The 22,420-nt window shown below is 36.1% G+C and overlaps 1 protein-coding gene across 1 annotated transcript; it reads right to left on the bottom strand.

Moving 5' to 3' along the window:
• Window positions 1-47: 47 nt before the first annotated feature.
• Window positions 48-12,903, bottom strand: LOC105221925 (uncharacterized). The gene is made up of 4 exons (XM_049447147.1): window positions 12,834-12,903; window positions 6,750-6,965; window positions 5,681-6,695; window positions 48-1,706 (listed from the first exon to the last, which is right to left on the bottom strand). The coding sequence occupies exons 3-4, from the start codon at window positions 6,642-6,644 to the stop codon at window positions 1,138-1,140; spliced, it is 1,533 nt and encodes a 510-aa protein (XP_049303104.1). The 5' UTR covers window positions 6,645-6,695; window positions 6,750-6,965; window positions 12,834-12,903; the 3' UTR covers window positions 48-1,137.
• Window positions 12,904-22,420: the final 9,517 nt, after the last annotated feature.

Below are 22,420 nucleotides of genomic sequence, written 5' to 3'. Positions count from 1 at the left end.
GGTGCTCTCGTGCCCTTGTATATTTTGGTATAGGATTTTTGCAATCTGTAATCTTGCAAGAGCAAGAGAATCCCCCTACTGTAGTAACAGGTTGCAAGAGTTTAAAAAAACAACCCTTATATGTGCACATTTTAATTCTGCTTTGTACAGGGCGCATTATTTATGCTGGTAGGTTCACGAGGATCAATTTTCGAAATTCACTCTTTTCCATTATAATCGGCAATAGCAGAAATATTGTTCGAAACACTTGAATGAAATGTTATTGAACTTCGACAGTATGCAAAGTAAAGCTAGTACTCTAAGACAAGGTTGGAGTAGAGCGCGATCTCTCTGTAGGCCAAAAACGATAACGTGCTGCACAGATTAAATGGGAGGGTTGGTCCAATTTGCATAGAAATATAAATTACTAACGATTCCGACAGTCGATTTTTAAGAATATTTCAGTCATTTAATGTTGATTTATTACTATAAAAACTAAAAGTATGATTATCAATACATTTTTAATATAAAAATTTAGTCACATAATTAAAAAAACATATATATTAAATAATTTATAAATGGGCACAAATTTGAGAAAATAAATGAAATGTAATGAATCCAAGAGCGAAGCCGTTATTTACGTCCTCTCAGGTGTTTAAAACCTCTTAGCTTAATACGGTTTCATATACGCCCTTCCATAATATTCCGAGCTGGTTATACATATGTATACTCGTATTCAGGCATTATTTCATGCGTTTGTCGGCATTTTTGGAAGTAATTGACTTAAATTAGCGGCGTTAAGTAATATAATCCGGTTTCGCGTGTCGCTCACTGCAAAAACTGCATGCATAAATAGTGCGCAGAGTTTATAAAAAAATAATAATATAAAAAAATGTTTTGTAACTATTAGTCCATTGTTTTATAACATTAACATAAAAATGGCTTTGCTTTTGTCAACCACAAGACCGCCCAACTAGAAGTTGAGCGATTGTGCAATTTCATTCGCTCTCTTCTGTGTCACTTGCAAGGTGCAAAGAGCAACGTTAATTCATGACTAACTTAACTCGTGTTGACCGATAAAAAAATATTAGCTTATAGAGTGTACCGCACCTGCTCCGCTTAGGTGGCCGCAAATTGTTTAAGCTGTTCAGTCGGCGTTTACAAAACTTTCTTAATTACAATCGATTTGTTCACACTACCGCCGCCCTTCAGGGTCATCACCGTCAAGAAGAGCGCAAAAAAGAAGCCAGCCAGGCCAGTGCTGCCGACCAGCAGCGTTAGGCCACCAATTAGCAGCGGCACTAATGCTATGAACTTCAGCTTGTATGCCAACAACAATGGAAGCATCAGTTTTTTCAATTTCTTTTTTAATTTTTTGCCTCGACCAATGACCAAGGCAGTAGATGTTAATGATTTAGCTGAGTTTGGTGCGTTTGTAATTGTTGTTGCCTGCGCTGATGCTGTAACCGCAGTTGACCGTGGCAAAGCTGTTGCCGTCACTGTTGGCCACATCAATGTCGTCTCTGAAATCGACTGGGACTGTTGCGTGTTTGAATGTGTGGCGGTGGGAGGGCTTCGCTGACCTTGAACTTCACGCGCCAACTGTGTGTTGTCCCCAACAGGAATGACTGTGTCTACAGTTGCTGACTGCGCTAACGTGACGGATGCTGAGTTCGTGAAGCCGTCGTCGCTGCTCCCCAATGTATCGAGGCCGCCGCTTGCAAGGTCTGCAAATAAAGTAGAAACATGCGAAAAAGTTTTAAATTAGTAATACATTTTCATGGCGTAGAGCTAGGAGAAAATATATTCATGAAATATGCATAGTAGACGTTATTAGTTTAGAGGACGAGTTAGTTTTGCTAACCATTGTAAATGAAATTATTGGAACTTGAGTTTAATCAATGGTTCATAATCTGCCGGATCTCAAGAAAATACTTTCAGTTTGAGTATAATTGTGAGATACTTCATATGTTCAGAAAGATATGCCTTAGGAACATATTATCAAACCAAATAATATATGTATAGTAATAAGACAAATCATTCACTTTATGGTGGCACCGCCCACATTTAGATGAAAACCCATATTTTTTTTAGTACAACACGCTTACTTCTCACATAACACAATTTTAAATTCCATCTGACTTATTCCTTTCTAATCTACAAGGCAAAAAGCAATTAATATAACGGAATGAAACTTTGCACGAGGTACCTAGGTACCGAATATGTGGACCCCACAACGTCTACAACTTTGCTTCCGCCGTTTTCCAATAGATGGAAAGGATGAAGCACTGGTCGAGTAAATCGTTTTATATCGATCTTGGACATTTGTGTCAACATTAATCCAACAAAATATTTGTAGAGATCTGTTTGCATTTATTCTCAACTGAAAATGTGACTTTTTGAGCCGAATTCTCGACATTTGCGGGAAATTTTGCTTTTCTTTTTTAATTCCAAGAAAAGTGCGGCTGAGGCTCATCGAATGCTTTCGGATACGTAAGAAAGTACATGTCGCGAATGGTTTCAACGTTTTAAGAATGGTGATTATGAAGTCGAAGACCGGCAGGGTGGTGAAAGGGAGAAGATTTTCGAAGATGCTGAATTGGAAGCATTTCTCGACCAAGATGCGTTTTAAACCCGAGAGGAATTGGCCGAATCGTTGCAAGTGACATAGCAAGCCGTATCAAAACGCCTCAAAGACATGGGGATAATTAAGAAACAAGGAAACTGGGTTCCTTACGACTTGAAACCAAGAGATGTCGAACGGCGCTTCTTTGCATGTGAACAGCTGCTTCCAAGGCATAACCGAATGGGATTTTTACATCACATTTTAACTGGCAGCGAAAAATGGGGGCACTGCGATAAGCCTAAGCAAAGAAAGTCATGGGGAAAGCCTGGACATGCCTCCACGTCGACGGAAAAACCAAACATTCACGGCGCCAAGGTCATGCTCTGCATTTGGTGGGACCAGCTGGGGGTGATATATTATGAGCTGCTAAAGCCAAGTGAAACCATCACAGGAGATCGATACCGAACGCAATTGATGCGTTTGAGCCGAGCACTAAAAGAAAAACGGCCACAGTACGAGGAAAGACACGATAAAGTCATTCTCCAGCATGACAATGCTCGGCCTCACGTCGCAAAGGTGGTCAAAAAATATTTGGAGACGCTGAAATGGGAGATCTTACCCCACCCGCCGTATTCTCCAGACGTTGCTCCATCTGACTACCACTTGTTCCGATCGATGGCACACGGTCTAGCTAACGAGCACTTCAGTTCTTATGAAGAAGTCAAAAATTGGATTGATACTTGGATCGACTCGAAAGATGAGGAGTTCTTTCGTCACGGAATACGCATGCTGCCAGAAAGATGGTCAAAAGTAGTAGCTAGCGACGGCCAATATTTTGAATAACATTTTTGTAACCGTTTTTATACAATAAAGCCTTAAATTTACAAAAAAAAAACGGCGGAAGCAAAGTTGGAGACCTAATATATAGTTGACATTTGGCCGAAAATATCAGTCAATGTATGGGATATACAATTTAAATTCAGATAGAATCTTTTACTGATAGTAATATCTCTGTGTATTAAAAATTGGTTGAATAGGGTCAATACTTCCCTGAGCCCCATATATCTAATAAAAAATTTGCGACTTCCGAGTGACAAAATGTGAGTTATGTCAATGAAAATGAGGAGACGTGTTTTACTCATAACATTGTATCTTTCTGGATAAACTAATATCAGGATTTCGACTCCGACTTTCCTTCGTATGAATGGTGATTGTTTGTGAGGTACTTTATGAAACCCAGAGAAGATCGGTCGATCAGGTTCCTAGAAATGGGACCTAAGCTTCTATAAATCTCTCTCACACCTTCTCAAAGGTAAAATTTAATGTATCTGCCGTATTTATTTATTGGTTTATCGCGCTTTTAGTAGCTTTTAACAGTACGGTTATATGGGGAGTGACCGCGGCCATCACCTGATTTCGTTCGCGGCCAGGCGACACGGCCTACAGGAACCACGTCAATTAATTTTAAGGTGTATTAAGTTTGCCAGGGAGTTCTTCGATTCTTACTATGTCTGAATTTATTGAACAAAGAATTGCGATAATGCACCATCTCATACTGCATTGGTTATTCGTGATCATTTCGCCACATTTTCAACTAATATCGTGCCGCAACCATCGCATTCGCCTGATTTACCTTCGTGTAACTTCTGGCTATTCAGCAAATTCACATGACCACTCCGAGGACACCGTTTTGACTGAATTGAGGATATAAAAGTTGAATCAAGGAAGGCTTTGATGTTCATCACGACGGAGAATTTTTCCAAGTGCTTTGATGACTAGAAAATTCGTTGGAGGGGACTACTTTAAAGAGATGAAACGGACAAAATTCAACTTTCAATTTGATCACAGTAGTATGTACGAGTATAAATTATCAGTATGATGAGCTGTGTCGATTCAAACACGTCGATCTGTAGTCAAAATGAAGTGCTTGTATGGAAATTTATTTTTAATGGCACAAGATATCTTCACAAAACACCGCAAGAATTATTTTTAAAGTCTTCGGTACAAACTTATGTAGAACAAATTGTACAACTGGGCTAATAGTTATGTAAAACGCGAAAAAGTACTTTTTGGGCTCTACGGCCCACATAAATTTTGTTATTTAGCTGAGTTCATAACGCACATATGTACGAGTATATGTATTCTTTATATGTATATAAATATTTATATCTCAACAAACGATATATAGATAAAATTAACCGAGAATAGTTAAGTTGGTATTATGTAATTCTTTATACGTTATAATATTGGTATATACCTGCTTACGGCACTAATACGATGAATACGAGTACATACATACACTTATAGCAGGATTCTGTAACCAGTCTCTAGTCTCTATTTGAGACATTTTGAGATAAAGTCTTTATTTGTGACTAGTACGATTTACTAAACAGTTTCTAGCGTTAGTCTCAAAATATTGACTTGAATTTGAGGCCTGATAGTTAGCAGGTCACAAACTAAAAAGAGCTCTTGTCTGCCAGTTTGAATATACTGAATAGAGATCATCACAGATATTAATCGATTATCGTTTTTTTATATTTTGTAAGCAACTCAAACGCGAAAAGATTAAAAATAAATAATTTTTACATAAATTTCGTAAATATTATGGAACAATGTCCTCATATATTTTTATTGTTATTGATAATTATGTTTTTTGACTATGTTATAGAAAGTTTAATATTTGTTATCGACATATTTATTTTCATTCAAGTGTAAAAGCACCTCTGCATAATAATAGATTTTGTGACTGTCTCATATAGAATGGCAAAATCGTCTCAAGTCTCAATAATTGTCTCTAACTTAAAATCTCAAATTTAGAGACTTGAGACTGTATCACAGTACAGAATCGCACGGTTAGTATCTCTAAAATTTATATTTACGAAGGCAATAGACCCTTAGATTTTAACTGTTATTTATTTGAATTGTGCTGCTAATTTGGACCATTTGTCAAATGGATGCCTTAAATATCCTCGATATGTGTCAAATAAGAAGTTCTGACATACAAGTATATTCTAAAGGTGGTGCAATAGGCAGAGTCTGATTATAAAACATTCAATGTAAACTCCATTTCCACTCAAATTTTACTATAGATCATTAAGCCTTGTGCAGTTAATAAGTACTGATAATTTCGCTCACCTGCTTTATCATCGCTGATGATACGTCGGAAAACGTCGCAAAAGTGTCGCACTTTGTCCAAGGCGTTTCCCAATGGCACAAGAACTTCATTGAACTGCGCTTCCTCTAGACTGTTTATATCATTTTCCACACTTCCGACCTCCGTGCTTTCCTCAATATCAGGAACGACACCCTTACGCCCCTCGTTGACCTCACCATCGCTTTTGATTTTAATATCCTGCCAAGCAAGCATTGCCTGATGCTGTGGTTGCGTAACAATGCTGTCGGCAATGTTTACTTTAGTTGTTGCTGCTTGCTCATTGTCACCGTACTTATTGTGTTGAGTCATACTTTTGTTGTTATAGTTGCTGTTATAAGTGTTGACATACCCTCGTTCATTGAAGTTATTGACAATTCTGTCAGTGGTGCTGTCGCTGTGCTCTCGCCGCCTATTTCTTTCGCCCGATGTCATCGAGAGGCGTCGCCGATTACTTAACGCCAATACATATGGCGCAACAAAGCGCATATCCGGTGCCGTCGAACGGTAATTTCCGTTGTTGCTGCTGTTGTAAGTGTAATAATTTGCCGGATTTTCTTGTTGCTCCTGTTGCTGCGCCGCTTGTGGTGTATCAAGGGTGTGGCGTGCTGTGCTGTGTGGTTGTTTATCTCGTGGCATTGCTTTATGTCGCTTTTGCAGTTTATTAGCGCGTGCAGCGTCTACTTGAGTAGTAGCAGCCGCGGCAACCGCAGCGTTGGTTGCTGCATGCAGAATATACCAATTGCCGTGCACAGCAGTGGGAGGCCATTGTACCTGCTGCTGGGCGTACGTTACGGTTGTTGCTTTTGATGTCGAGGAGGAGGCAGTGGTGTAAGCTGCTGATGCAGACGACACGGCGCCGATCGGATTAAAGCCGTCGTAGTTTAAAAGCACTTCGGTTTGCAGTGTGAAAAATGGTGCAAACGAGATTAGTACAAGCAGCAGCATATTTCACTGATTTTTGAGATTCGCGTAATTTAACTTTTTGTGGCAGGCACTCTTTAAGATTTTAATTCGCTGTAATTATTTCTATATCATGGAGGTTTCACTAACCGTCACTGTTTTTTGGCAACCGCCCGCCGGCGCAGTTCATCATTCGTTCAAAGTTGACTCACAAATAACCTTAACTGGCAGCGTGTTCGATATTTTATCAACTTGCAACCGCATGCCTTGAAGATTCTTTTATTTTTATTACACTTATAATTACATTGTGTGTTGTTTGTGTTGATTTCTATTCATTTGCGGATACAACCAGTTGGTCATCAAAGTCTGTGTGTTACGACGCGAAATCAAAACAAAAATAGAAAAGCAGAAAATTACAGTTTAAAGAAAGGAAATTCACTTTTTACTCAAAATTTCTTAAGTAATAACATCAACACTCTGGCTTGTCAAAGAGAAAGGCCCTAAGCTTCGAGCTCACGGTATCGAACTAAATGTAACCAACATTCATCCGTACGCAATGCATCACTGCACACAAATAAAAATAAGATGATAAGCAAAATGGGGGTAAAAAAGAAGAAATAATAAACAGCATACCCGTCTTAGAGTCTCCATATTATCAAGCGATCAGTTGTCACTGTTTTATTTATTTATTGTGCTTTGCCGCGCTCACGCAATCATTGCTACAATTTCTTTCAAACACATAGATATATGGGTCATTCCGGCACCATTGATTAGATACTAATGAAGATCAGACACACTTCAGAAGCTAGGTTTTTTATTTTGCCAGGGCATATTTCATTTGGGGAATTCACAATGAAGGAAAAATTTAAACAAAATATGTAGATTCAATGACATTGAATTTTAATGGAACACCAGTTGTGTTCAATACTTTAAAGATCTTTATTTTTTTATTTCTTTATATGTTTTGTTATTGAAAGAAATTGTGAGACCAGAAAAGGCCACGAAGCATTTCTGCCATACATAGTACACATATACATTACTAACTAAATAATTCAATAAATCAAAGTCCTAATATTATATTACAAAAGTTAATTTCGAAATAATCTTGTCAATATATTATATTATATACATTCGCTGTGATAATATAATGATCATTTCTCGGATCATGGCTTATATCCTGTGCCACTTGTTTTGAAATTGGACTTCTATCTATTTCATCCTTCTGAAATTCTGAAATTAAAAAACAAAAATATTTTAAACTCAGCCAATGTGACGGCATTTCCGGTGACGGAAAAAAGATGTGCCCGCGTAGAGGCGTACAACTCCTTACAGGATCATCTAAAGGGAAAAATACGTGTTTAACTTAAAACCTTAACTTAGAAATTGGACAAAGGAAAAAATACTGAAAATTGGATTTTTTGTAGACATTTTTACAAAAAATGAAAATTGGAGTTTTGGCAGACATTTTTACATAAAAAAATCAAAATTTCAGTGAGAAGCTCGCGACATTTTTTTTTCAAATAGTTGTAATCGAAAAAAATCCTTCAGCCAAGACTTTAAGAATTGTATCTCAGAGACCTGTAAATTTTCATTGAGATCGGTTAAGTAGTCCTCGTGAAATCTTGCCATCCGGCTTCAAAAACACGGTTTCAAGAAAAACGCGTTCAAAGATTTGAGGCACAATAAAAGTGGGACACAATTGCACAAGTTCTCAAGGTTATATCTGCGAAACTATTACCCGTAAATTTAGGACAATATTGTAGAGGTGTTGTACAATTTAATAAGACAGATATAAAACTTTCATCCATATTTATTATAGTATCTTTACCAGAAGCCCTCGTAATGATACATTTTTTTCTTTAGATCAAATTAAAACTAAAACCCCTGCAACTCATCTATTTCAAAACCCTTGAAGGTTTTTATTTATCGAAATCTTAATATTGTATAAATTAATCTCTAACGTGTCACGTCAGGCGACATGATTTTTTTGTTTTCTCAATTATTGAAATTATTTGAGTTCGCTTGTTATTTCATCAGTTTGGCATCAGTGCGGCGATATTTTCTATTGTAAATAAATTAGGCTTTATCAATTGCCAGCTTGTAAATCTTTTTTTAAAGTACGGGTTTACTATTTCTAGTCTAGTTCCATGTGAGATTTTTTGCAAAAGAAAGTTTCAAGTTTATTTCTAATATGAGAAAGGCTATTTTTAAAAATATATAAAATATTTAACAGCGCCATGAAAGAAAGGATCCCGTCTGCAGAAGTTATTCCAAACTGTTGCACGGAATAACAGGCTCTTAATTGTTGGAGGTTTTTACTCCTCCACTGTGCTGACTAATAAAATCATTAGAAAGTTTCACGAAATTATTGTCGGTGATGAGACAGTACGCAGATGCCTGAAAATGACGGGCTCAAGGCTAGAGCGATAGTAAAAATAACCGTTCTGGAGCTATGCACCAAGCTAGTATGTATATTGAGTGACATTAAATTGACATTCTGGAGGACTCATACGTTCCAAGATTCGGACTCGAACGCGGGCAAGGAGATATTTTCATGCGGTATATTTTAGAGATTTAGCAGACTTACATCTTTTTATACTCTTGCAACCAGTTGCTACACAGTATTATACATAGTTTTGTGGTTTTTGGGCTTGTCTACGCCATCTAACAAGTTTATTGTATGTATACATATAAATCCTAAACCACTAAAGCATTAACAACCAAATTCGCTCAGCACGAATATTACAAGAACTCCTACCGATAGTGTGTAGAAAGATTTTGATGAAAAGTCTTCTTCAAGTATAAAAAATGTTCCTCGAGTGTTCTTTTAAGAATTGTCAAATATGAATTACAACCAGTAAATAACCGATACTTTTTTTTAGATTCAAATAGCATTTCACTCCTTGAATTTGACTTTTAAACTATATCAGACATAAAGTATTTTTTTCCAGTTAGCAAAAAAAAATGTTGTAATCTCATTCAAAATAGAAGTTCATATTGGAAATAATAAGGGCGAAGAAATCAGAAACTACGTGAATACACCTTTTTATTATTTCTTCCTTTACTGCTCCACTTTATTACCTTTGTTGTTCTCATTTTGATGGCTTAACGTTTATGTTCTTTTTATTTCAGTGTCTGACCCTAATAGCTAGGTTTTGGTTTTGCTTTGCTAATATAAACCTAAAACTCTACTTCAGCACGGTTCATTGGCTCTTGGGTCATTGAAAATTAAACATGAATACATTTTTTCTGACGTTGATGTTTGTTCAACGAACTACAGGTAAACCGCACTAATTCTTTTGCGGTGGCAATAAATATGTATATAAATATAGTATAGTATATGTTGGTTGTGGTGACCAAAAATTTTATGATGAGGCTAGAATTGCGAACTTCAATAATTTATTTAGGCTTGTTCGGTACTTTGTTCTATTTTTCAATTCCGGTATTTTTCTTAATGACTTTTTTATCAATTTTAAAGCAAAAGAGAGTAATGGAATTCATAAGGATGAAGCATAGTATATGTATGTATGTGAATATATAATATTAGGTGAAAGCTATACACCAAAATTGGTCAAATTATCTAAATGAAACATTCTTATTCTACAATTTAATGCTTTTGACGATTGTTGTTAGACAGTTTCTAATAGACGTTTTGAACATTCTGAAAATTCTTTTTTCTTTAAATAAAAAGTACCTCAGATTTTACCCATTTTTGGCAAAAGGGAATGCTGTCATCACAAAGATATTCTCCCCAAATTTCCATACTAGACCTAACAGACTGACCGATATGTTCGTTCAAAAATCGGCCATATGCACCTGGGGCCATCAAATTTGGTGTATGGATACTTAAAAAGTTATAGTCAGATTTCGACAATTTTGGGCTTAACTTTAAATAACTTGAGGGTACTATTTTTGCAAAGTTTTATTCTGGCAACTTCATTGATATTTCAGTTGTATACTGTAAGGTAAAAGAATCTGATAGAACCGAAAGTTATATATAGATGTCCATTTACTAAATAACAATTTTAATAAATTGGGAAATTATTTTTTTCTATGATAGCGGCATTTCGTGGGCGTAACAATGGGCAATTCTGCCCATCTGCAATATAAACCCTTCATGGGTGCCAAGGAACACGTGTACGAAGTTTCATCAAAATATATTTATGATTACTTAAATTATCGCTTTTACGGCGGACGGACAGATATTCATTCCAATTAAAACGCACCTCATCATTGTGATTATTTATATACATATTGGGTAGTCGAAAGAGTCTTTTCGTATTTTGTCAATAGATGTTGTTGCAGTCGTATATCTCCAGTGCTACCAATCACATTGTGTCATACAATATAGTTTTGGAAAGGATGGGTTTAAGCTTCATTTAACCAAAAAAAATTAAATTCAGTGTAGTGGAAAAATAGTTACAGCTGTTCAAAAAAGCGTAAAAATAATGAAAAAATTCGCTATATTCTTTTTTTTCCACTGATGGAATAATGTCTCTACCGGAAAATGGCAAAAAGTGGTCGACCAAAATGATACATATTTGTTTATTTTTTTATTAGTATAAATATAAAAAAATAACTTGAAGTTTGATTAGAAAAGAAAAAAACTTTTTCGACTTCCCATACATTGAATTGAATAATTAAATTCCCCAGGTAAATGACATTTCAAAAAGAATATATTTCGCTAAGTTGGTAGGACTGATCTTAATTATTGTGTCAATTATGAGCGCGTTCTGTCAATCAGTTAGCTTACAGAAGCTGCTTAAGGCAGAACAACTCAGTAGTGCGTAGTGATTTTTACAGTGTATAAAAATATCGAACAAAGAATCGTAAATTTCGTTCTACTAACCAAACTTAATTAGCGAAATCGTTGCGAATGTTGGAAAAGGCTTACGGTGATTAAGTTTTAACAAAAACACAAGCCTACCAGTGGTAGATAGTCTTCAAAGACGGTCGAGAAAACGTTTAAGACATGCCTCGTTCTGGACGGCCTTTGATCTCTTCAACTGATGAAAATATTAAACAAGTGAAGGATATGGTGTTTGAGTGTTAGAGAGATGGCAAGAGAGCTCGACATCTCTTGCGAGTCCGTTCGAATGATTTTGGTGACTATTTTGGGTTTGAAATGCGTTCTTTTTTGATTCGTTCGATAAAACTGGATTTTTTTCAAAAAGAGTACCGTAGACATGTCTTTTTGGACATGCTTGATCATGCGAATTCCGATTCCACATTCACGGAGCGCATTATACTGCCGGTGAGACATGGAGTTATGAATTTGACATGCAAACAAGTCAATAATAATCGGAATGGAACCCGTTTTCAATCGATAGAAGAGATAAAACAAAATTTGCTGAAAGAGCTGAAGTTGAGCCATCCCAAAAAGTGCATATGAAAAAGGTTCGATGACCCGAAAAATCGTTGGCATATGTAAGTGTATTACATCGGATAGCAGTTACTTTGAAGGCGACAAAATAAATATTGATGAATAGTTCAATATTTTGCGTTTTATTTACAATTGCCGGGTTTCTTGTCACAATGTTTTATACGTAAAGAACTCCATATCTATAATTTTATATATTTGGGGTACTCAAAACCCGTCGTAAAGCATCGTAAAATCGTAAAATTATAAATTTTTACACTTGTTTAAAAAAATGTTTTTGGATTTCATACAAAAATGAGTTTACATATTTACAATTCTCAATGCTATGTTTTCGAATCGTTATAACTTATAATTTTATGAGACCTTATGAAAACCTAAATATGTAATTTTGAGTATCTTAACTTTCGAAATATGAATGTAACAAGTTAGAATGGGCTAAGTTTGAAAGTAGCCGAATATTCTTTCAGGGGCTGGCACAATTTTAGTTTAAAGTATGGGATTCGGAAGTAGTATCGACACGATTTTATACATTTTTACTTAGAGAAGTAGTGACCCGACTGAACTCATTTTAAGATGTATTAACAGGAAAGTATTCTTTCTGAATTACAAATATATGTATATCAAACACATTGACCGATATTTTTGAATAAAAGTCAGCAAAACGCACTGGGGTCCACATATTCGGTATCTAGGGGCTTGAAAATTTTTTCTTCGATAACAAAATTTCACTTGCTGTTGTCTTGAGCATAGATTTTTCACCAATAATTTTGCATCACTTAATTCACTAAGCAATCTTTTTTAACACATAAGTAACAGTATTATGATTCCCAAATTCAATAAATCTAGTTTTATACTTGTTTCCATAAAGAACATCGAACTTCACTAGGTGTGGATTCAGCTCACAACTGCCATGCGACGTCTAGCACCAACTAACTTGAACTTGAATATTTTGTTGCATTTTATATGTGGAAATGCAATTTTCCAGATGAAAGTAAAAGCGTGGAAAAATTTAAAAAAGTGCAAGCTTGTAGGCATGTAAGTATGCAGTTAGTTTTATGGAATAATTTGACATAATTAAGCTGAGCAAATGCAAAGGCGCTGGCTGGACCACAAGATTGCTAATGCCACCACTTATTACCACTTGAGTGTTGTTGCTGCTGACAGCTTGCTTAACATGGATCACAGCAAGTGTCGACTATTTATTTACATAAATAATTGGCTACCCAGTGGGCTTGAAAGAAAGCAAGGGGCGTCTTGTTATCTATGCAAATTGCGATGAGGCTGTTTCTAGGAACGAATATAGGGTTAGCTCTAAAGAGAGTTGAACAGAAAGAACGTAAAGTAAAAAACATTTCGGATCAGCTTAGGGAAGGATGTGGGATCTAATAAAACTGCACTGTGGTCATATATGTACAACATATTTTTGGCAGAATTGAGATCTGAGCTAAGAATGTTTTGAATTAACCAAAGCTTAGTTTGGTTTGATTAAGTTCTGTAGGAGACTCATTTTCATTTAAAGCTTTAGTGTAATAAATTTTGATACGATTTTGAGATTAAAGGTCAGTTATGAAAGTCGGTGCGATTACATATTTTCTGCTTGAAGGAAGGCATGGCACTGGGCATACAAAGAGTGCAAAACAAGAGTGAACTTGGATAAATAAGCCCAGTTCACTAAGACCTCTAGCCTTCTTGTATCTATTTGAGTAATTACCAGAAATTATATGTTTAAAAAAAGCAGTAAAGGGTCGATTTGGTGACTAAGAAGTCATAAACTTAGCCATGGTATACACCCTGTATATGCTGTTACCATTCTCAAACCGCCACAATTTTGTGGAAAATTGCGCAAATTTTCTATTACCTGAATCGAGCGTGCAAAATAAGAAGATTTTTTTCATTTAAAAATTGTATATCAGAAGTGTGAAAAGCACTTTTCCAGGTGCCTGTGTTCACTTACACCACCAATTGTCAGTGACTAGACTCTTTTGAAATATTCAGATGACAAAATGGGAAGTGATTTGCATAAATAGTTTGTAATACAATTCTTCAATTCAAAGACACACTTAAAGCGCAACGTAACCATGAAAAATCGAAATCAGTTCTCTGATATTTTACACCATTCACGATTGGCACGTGCTAACGGTATTTACGCTTACTTGCATTTTTTGCTTTTACTCTGCTATTTCCACTTTCCCACTTAGTGGAAGCACTTGCCCTGCCGCACTCAGTGCTGTATGTACCAGTGCACCCATAAAATACCTACACATACGTACATACACGTACGCACACACAACTGAAGATATCCGGTTCGTACTGTCAATTCAAGAAGTTTGACGAATTGGGTCGATTCAACGCATTTAATGTTCATTAATATTAGCCGTTAAGTACTGTTGGCGAATACAATTAACCGTTTGCCGGAGTTATGCAATATTAATGTTTGAGTTGTTGTGAGTGTCTGGTTTGTTGAATAATCAGTGAATTATTTAAGCGGCAGTTACGTTTTGTAATTGAAATATTTCTCTATTAACAAAACCAGTTGTGACGCAATATAAACAAAGGATTAGGCAGACGTTACCGTAACAAAACTAAGCAGCACCTTAAAAAAATATTAGCCTTAAAAACGAAATATAAACATTGAGAATCAAACTAATGATTTACGTGGTTAAAGAATATCTCTGCATGTTAGGGTAATAGCGTGAGGTGTCGACACGGCGGAGTGTAAGAATATACAAGTGGCGAATTTTAATGCGCGAATGTGGATGTGCGGCTTGTGAAGATCGAATTGTTATAGGCGACAAATAAAGGCGAACGACATACGAATGAGTGGTACGAATGTTGGTAGCGAATGATCTTGAACCTGCTCAGCGGACCATCCTTTATGTTTGGTGAGTTGATGTAGAAGCGTGGTGAGGGTTTGTGTGTGGTAATATATGTGTTATGATGTCACTATCGACTGTGGTATATTAGCTGTATATTAGGATCGGCCAGTTTTTCCCGGGAGAGGGTGGACGCGTAACTCATTTAAACATCCTGGGCCCCTAGGCGAATATTTTGCCTAGTATTGCGTTGCATTTATTTCGGCGTACTGCTGGTAGAGTAGCCAAAGCGCGGAATACAGCTGACAGCAGAAGCATTGGAGTTGTAATATACTCGTATTTATCCGTGTGTGTAGAGACGGATTTTGGTTTGAAACATGCCACATGTATTTGAATGTGCATTTAATATGCGGGTAGGTGCTTAAGAAAGCAACTTTATTTTGCGGGTTTATTCGATTGACTGACAACCTTTTGTGTTTGCGATTTTTTTCTTTTATCGTTTTTTTTAAAGTGGATTGTTTGTTAATTGCCTTTTCTGTATGATCGGCAATGTTTGGACCTATTTATTCTCGGCTTATGAAGGATAGTAACTCCACGCCTGGCTCTGATATGGCCAGAATGGGTACTCCTTAGCCCTGGAGTTAGGGCTGTGACAATAGATGGATCTTGCGAGAGAGTGGCCGGTAATTGCGAACGGCTTCGATTCGTGGAGTAGATAATTTTTGTATACTTAATTTGAAGCTTTGTATAGCTGATTCCATAACTCACCCATATGAGGAGCGCTTGGTTAGAAGCGATAAAAGCGACTTTAGCTTTGTAAGCATAGGTGCGTTAATGTATCGCATTGAAAGTATTGTGATCCCTTAATTTTTATTTTGATTTTTTTTTTTTGAAAATGCATTTGACCAATGAAAGCAAAAGTTGTAGATTTTTCGACTTTTGGAGACACTTTTGTTATATTTAAGGTTTTAGTTCTAATTTGGCGTTAGTAGCGAACATACCGCTCTAGAATTTGTTCAGAATTTTCTTTTTCATTATTGGCTAAAGCCATCCTGCGGGGCCGAAAAGTTGAATGTGCTTTTTAATAATTTGGACTGTCTGACTATTGTTTTTAGTTCCAATTGGAGTATTGAAAATTTGTGGCTTGGGGGTAGTCCGTACGACGTACGGCACTTTGATCGAGTAGTTGTGGCTTTTGAGTAGCGCTTACAATACTGATACTTGTGGAGTTTTAAATTTCCTTAATTGTGAATTAAGGCATTTGTTTGATTTTTCTCAACTGAGTTGGTGTGGTGGTAACTAAGATAAAAATTAAAGAAAACACAAGCAAGCATGGTGTCTGTTGGCAATTTTTAGTATTTTCAGTTTGCGGATTTGCTTTTGCAATTAAACTCTTGGTTTGTTTTATAAATGCGCTTCTTTGGGTGAATAACATTCTGCTGTAATGAAGCATTGTATGATGTCTTTTATGACAATATAAGCAGCTAAATTTGCTTTTGCAATTTTTAAGATTATGTGTATGGGACAAGCAGTTTGTAACAGAGTCTTTTTGATCTGACAAAGTTGTTCCTTTCAATTAAGTTTTTTAAACTTCGCAAGATTTTAGCTTGTGCCTCTTGTGCATAGTTCGCATGACGTTGTTTCTTTGGTGGATGTGAACGATTGTATTTTGTTAAAAATTTGGATGTTTGATTTGTTTTTGCTTCTAGCTTGGGGACTATTTAAGCTTCTATTTTGGTCGTGTTAATATTTCTTAGTTTTGATTATTTTTTCTTCTAACCTTTCCGCAATTTCATATTGGGTGGTGAGAAAATCTTCCATTTGTTGCCAGATTGGCTTTTTCGTGATGAGAGCGATTGCTCCCATAGAAGTAACGACTTTTCTGGTAATGCGGCGGTGCAAATGTTTACCAGAATTGGGTCCCAGCAGTCTGTGGGAATATTTTGTGTCGACAGAATCGACAAACAATTAGAAACAGTGGATTGTAGTTATCCACAAATTCTTCACTTGTTCCTTTCTTGATTTTAGGCAAGTTTAGTAGTGCGCTACTTGTTTATCGACCAGTATTCTTTCATTTTCGTATCTAGCTTTTAGAGCTTCCCAAGCCAAATTGAAATTATCGTCATTAAGAGCGAACTGTTTTACTATTATGCCTGCTTGACCTTTAGTTTTGTATCTGAGGTGATACAAGTTTGAGCTTGTGATGAGGATGGTTTATGTACACGGCCGTGAACATGTCCCGGAAGGACGGCCATTCTTCATAACCTCCGTAAAAGGTTTCTGTATCACAAGCAGGCAACTCGAGTTGGATGCCTGCGGAGCTTGCCTCTTGATATTTGCACTGTGGCAGCTCTACTCTCGGATGTGGAGTAGGTGCAATTTTTATTAGCTTTAATTGATCGGAGATCATAGCTTTCGTTCTTCATATTGGTCAAGGCAGTTCTCGTAAACATCGTAAGCCGATGATTTAAAAATTTTGAGGTAGATCTGGATTGTCAGATTCTACTATGGCGTCATGAGCCGCTTGGAGTCGTATCCAAAATTATTAAACATTTATTCTTTGATGTTTCGTAGACTTCCGAGTTTTTACGAGGCAAATCTAGTAGTATCTTGTCTAACTGTCACTTTCTGAAATGAATTTAATAACCTCTTTTGAGCGTGTAGCTCCTGCAGGTGTATTTTGATTTTTATTATTATTCATTGTTTTTACTGTATGGTAAAATATGTATTTGTCAAAATGAGTTAAATTTGTCTCAGTGTAAACCAAATACTCTTTGTTTCAGTAAATAAGATTTTATTTATTTCGTATAAAACGGATTCTTTATTTTTTATTATTACCGACAAACGATATTATTTATATTTTAGTTTGAAGTTTGAAATGTCTGCAACATCTTTAATTGAATAACACTTTTTATGTCCTTATGTTAGTATTTAGGTACACCCTAATACTTGGACTTATACGAATGTATGTATATATGTGCTTATGAAAGTACTATGATATTTTCATTGAGAGCTCGCTGAGGAGATCAATGCGCTATTTACATAAGTATGCACGAATTGTTGCTTATGTCCATCGTCGTAAGCAATTGAGACTCGTTAGAGAGATCAATTCGCTTTTTGTACGCAATCCTGCTTGTTTTTGTTGTCAAAGAACAAGAGGTATTGCCAATTAATGTCAATTTGAATATTTGTGTGTACTAATCTTTATGTGTTAATTTTGGTTATTATATCTTGGCAATATATTTGCATGACGAAAAGAGAGTGCTAAAACGATTAGGTAAAATTTTTTCCGTATTCTATATTATATCTGTACGTATGTAAATAATTATATGTTCTAATAATTCTGTTATAAGTACGTAATTTGTATGTTAAAGCTTCTGTGAATATGTTTTTGTGGTATGTAAATATATTAAGAAATATGAGGTATATGTTTGCACTAGGTATACTATATACGAATATGTTTGTATGTATGTCTTTTGCAATTCTTGCTTTGTTTTTTATGTTACAATTTTTATTTATGTTTGTGCCTTTGCTTAGTTCATTTATGCAATCCTGCTTAATGTTATGTTAAACATAAGAGGTATGCCGGAAAAAATTGCAAGATGATACTTGAGTGTTTTTTGTTTGTTATAAGTGTTTGAATACACGAAGGTAAGCTAGAACCTAGGCCAATAAAGTAATATTATTTATTAACATATATTGATATATATACGTTATAACCAAACTGTGTTCGGTTTTCCCGCAAAATAAACTCGAAACTGGGACAGTTTGGCAACCGTTTTTCGCTGTTAAAACGGAAAAAAAGAAATACGAAGACTGATTCGCATATGTTATACATCCATATGCATTAAATAGATTTAAAAGAAATAAATACGCTCACTTTGTATTTCCATAGTTTTTTTCTGTAAGTATAAATGTTTGCAGGCCTCTTTGCTCCAATTCCTTCCACTCCTTTTCTCCTTGCGGTTGGTAGGCGCTTTCAGAGTACACCTTCTATTTTGGTTTTAATATTCGCGCCCGATTGTTTTGATTTTGTGTGTATTTTATTGTTTAGGCAATCCCAGATTTCGCGCCCGATTTATGTTTTGTTCTTAGGTTTCGCGCGCCCGATTGCCTGTGTAATGTTTGTTTTTGACCTATTTTACATTTTTGCTATTTATGTATTTCTATGTGTGTTTTTGCTTTACTGATCGCGCGCGTTTTTTTTTTTTGTTTATGCTATTGTTTAGGTGCTGTAACTTTTCGCGCTTGATGTATGTTTTTGTGTTTGTAAAGTTTTGTATATCTTGTTTCTGTATGCATATATGTATGTATGTACTCTTGCTGAGTCACCACACTTGATTTTTTATTTGAATATTTATTATTTATTATTTTTGTTACTTCACCGTGTTTGTTTTTTTTTTTTTTTTTTTGGGTCACTGCACTTTTGTTTTGTTTTTCCACTGTACGCTGTTTTTTTTTTTTTGTTCACCGCACAGATATATGTATGTATGTATGTATTTATATGTGTTTTGTGGTTTTTTTCTCACTAGTGCCTTTCTGTGAGGCTCGAAGGACCATGTTTAAAATGTATACTCGATACATTGAGGAGCACTCACCACTGCGTTAACTTAAAGAAAACCATCCGGTTTATTTTTGACACATTTGGGATTTCAACCCTTTTATTTAAATTTAAATTTATTGATTTTTTATATAATGTTATTAAATATGACATCGACGGGTGAGGCGGGCTCTGCTTAGCCAATAATGAAAGCCTCTTGTCTCGAGTGGATACGGATCGTGGTTGAATTCCCTCAATTGGAGGAGAATAGCGTGAGGTGTCGACACGGCGGAGTGTAAGAATATACAAGTGGCGAATTGTTTTAAGCCTTTTAAACGTTTGTCGAATGTGGATGTGCGGCTTTGTGAAGATCGAATTTGTTGACGTGTTGATAGGCGAACGACAGGTGACGAATGAGTGGTACGAATGTTTATAGCGAATGATCTTGAACCTGCTCAGCGGACCACCTTTATGTTTGGTGAGTTGATTGCACCAAGAGGGTTTGTTGTGTGGTAATATATGTGTTATGAAAGTCATCGACTGTATATTAGCTGTATCTTACTAGGATCGGCCAGTTTTTCCCGGGAAGAGGGGGTGGACGCGTAACTCATTTAAACAGTATATATCTGGTTTGTTGAATAATCAGTGAATTATTTAAGCGCAGGTACGTTTTGTAATTGAAATATTCTCTATTAACAAAACCAGTTGTGACGCAATATAAACAAAGTTTTTAGAGACTACCGGGACAAGAACTAAGCAGCACCTTAAAAAAATATTCGCCTTAAAACTATATATCGCATTGAGAATCAAACTAAGAAGAACTCGTTGAAAGAATATCTATGCAAGTTAGGGTAATTATATAAAGGAATGAAAACACAAGTCTACATGTGTACTATTGCTTGTGCCATTTATAGCCGACAAATAAAGTTAAATATAAATGAAAACATTCAAAAGAAATTAAGAGAAATAGTGCGCAGTTGGCATTATGTACAAGGTGCGTTCCAAAGTAAACAGAATTTTTGAACCTAGCGCCCCCAGGTGACACTATCTATAAATGTTCTGCTATATTAATCGATGTCCAGTGAGAATTTCACATGGAAAAAAAGGTATTTTTTTTGTGGTGGTTATTGTGTTGTATTATACTCGAAAATCGAGTTTCGACCAAAGAGCCCAAATTAAATTTTATTTTAAAAATTGTTAAAACTTTTTCCGAAACGTTTCAATTGATTAGAAATCAAGTTTATGGCGCTGACATTCTCCTAGCAGAGTGCACGAGTGGTGTTACGAGAAAACTCGATTTTCAAGTGGTCGTGAGGACATAAATGACGATCAACATGTGCCAGCCATCCGTGATCACCGAATAAAACCATCGAAACTATGGGTGCATGCACAAAAAATCAGCCGAAAATTTTTTTCATGATGGAAATCGCATTTTGACCAAACATTTGGGCTTACGATAGGTATGTGCACGGTTTAATATTAATATTGACTGACCTCAAATTTTGAGTCCAACATTTTTTTCGAAGAACGATTATTTCGAAATCACATTTTTTCAGTTGAACCACTCCCCGAATTCCCTGATATGGCACCGTGTACATCCTTTTCGGAAAAATAGTTTGACCATGAAAGCAAACGTTATGCAGAACGTAGAGGCCATTCAAAAGGCTTGCACCGGCATACTGGCGACCATACCAGCCAACGATATAAAACACTTCGTTCGACATGCTTTTGGACCGTGCAAAAAGCTGTATTGAAGCATAGGAAGACTATTTTGAATAAAATAAATTGATTTTGCCAAAAAAAGCCTTTTTTTTTTTGTTTCCTTATGGACTTCATAAAGCTTCTATAGCTGTTACTTCCCTGCTCGACGGCATTTCGTAAATGATTGCGTTATGATAACAAATGCCAACCCCTTAAGTTCGGGTATAAACTGTATTTGCAATTTCAAGGGTTAAAGCCGCGTAATAACATTCAGCTACATAAGTTGTATGGGGTCTAGGTAGACTTTTAACCCGATTTTATTCATTCCAGCACAAAAGTACACAGTTATTGAAACAACACGAGGTTTTTCAATAGCTCGTTGTCTTCGCTTCCTAATGCCTTTGTTGGTACTGATGGTTCATTACTGTATACATTGGATGGCCCACGTGGCAGATTACAGGGCACCCCCTGTCGAAAGAAATGCTAATATCCTTCCACTTTAACACAACCACTCCATTTCCCTCCTCACGGGCTGCCATCTCGCCTCTTTTCAAATTAGCTTTCATAACTTCTGCCGGACAATTCTTTTTGATGGCCCGTAATGTCCCAACAAGGTGGGTATTTTGATGTAGCATGGAACGCGCAAGTTCATAACTAGTATAATAATTATCCACATAAAGGGTACGGCCTTCTCCTTTCAGAAGACAAAAAAGTTCTTCACAAACTTTTTGTGCGAGACCAGTTTCTCTCACGCCTGTTGCCCGTGTACACTTTTGCCGACCAAGTAAATCCAGCCTGAGTGCACAACTTAAAAAGTTTAACCCCATATGGGTGGGTTTTGTTCGGAAGGTATTGACGGAAACTCAATCTTCCTCTCCAAGGTATAATGCTTTCAGCAATGACAATATTTTCTCTGGGCATGTAAACTTTCTGGAAATTAGCCTGTAGCATGTCTGAAATTGAGTTTATTTTTCTATTTACTCCTGGAATCAAAATGTGTCGGCAAAAGAATGTATGAATGTTTAACAAGAAGTTGGTATTTAAAGCGATTAATGAAAAATTTATTGCGGGAACTCCAAAATTAAACATAAATTCTTTGGACCAATATGTGCCGAGATTGAGCAACCAGTTACGAGGCCCTTACTTCGTTATGGTTGAAGTCACTTTTTAATTTCATGATGTATTTTTCGGATTTCCATTATGTTACGAGATGATCGTGTAAATACCCATTTCGTTCTCACTTGCGCATATTTATTTGTTTCCCGAACGATGTGGTCGATTATTTCATTATCGACAAAAAGTTTAAAAGCATCTATGCAACTTACATTTGGCGCAACATTTATAAGGAGTCCAGATTTGCCAGTAAACGAGAAAGTTTTTTGTCTGG

This window comes from Bactrocera dorsalis, chromosome 2 (genome assembly GCF_023373825.1).
Source record: "Bactrocera dorsalis isolate Fly_Bdor chromosome 2, ASM2337382v1, whole genome shotgun sequence".
NCBI classification, from domain to species: domain Eukaryota; kingdom Metazoa; phylum Arthropoda; class Insecta; order Diptera; family Tephritidae; genus Bactrocera; species Bactrocera dorsalis.
Note: the sequence above shows the minus strand (reverse complement) of the source record. Positions and strands in the feature narration are given on the sequence as shown.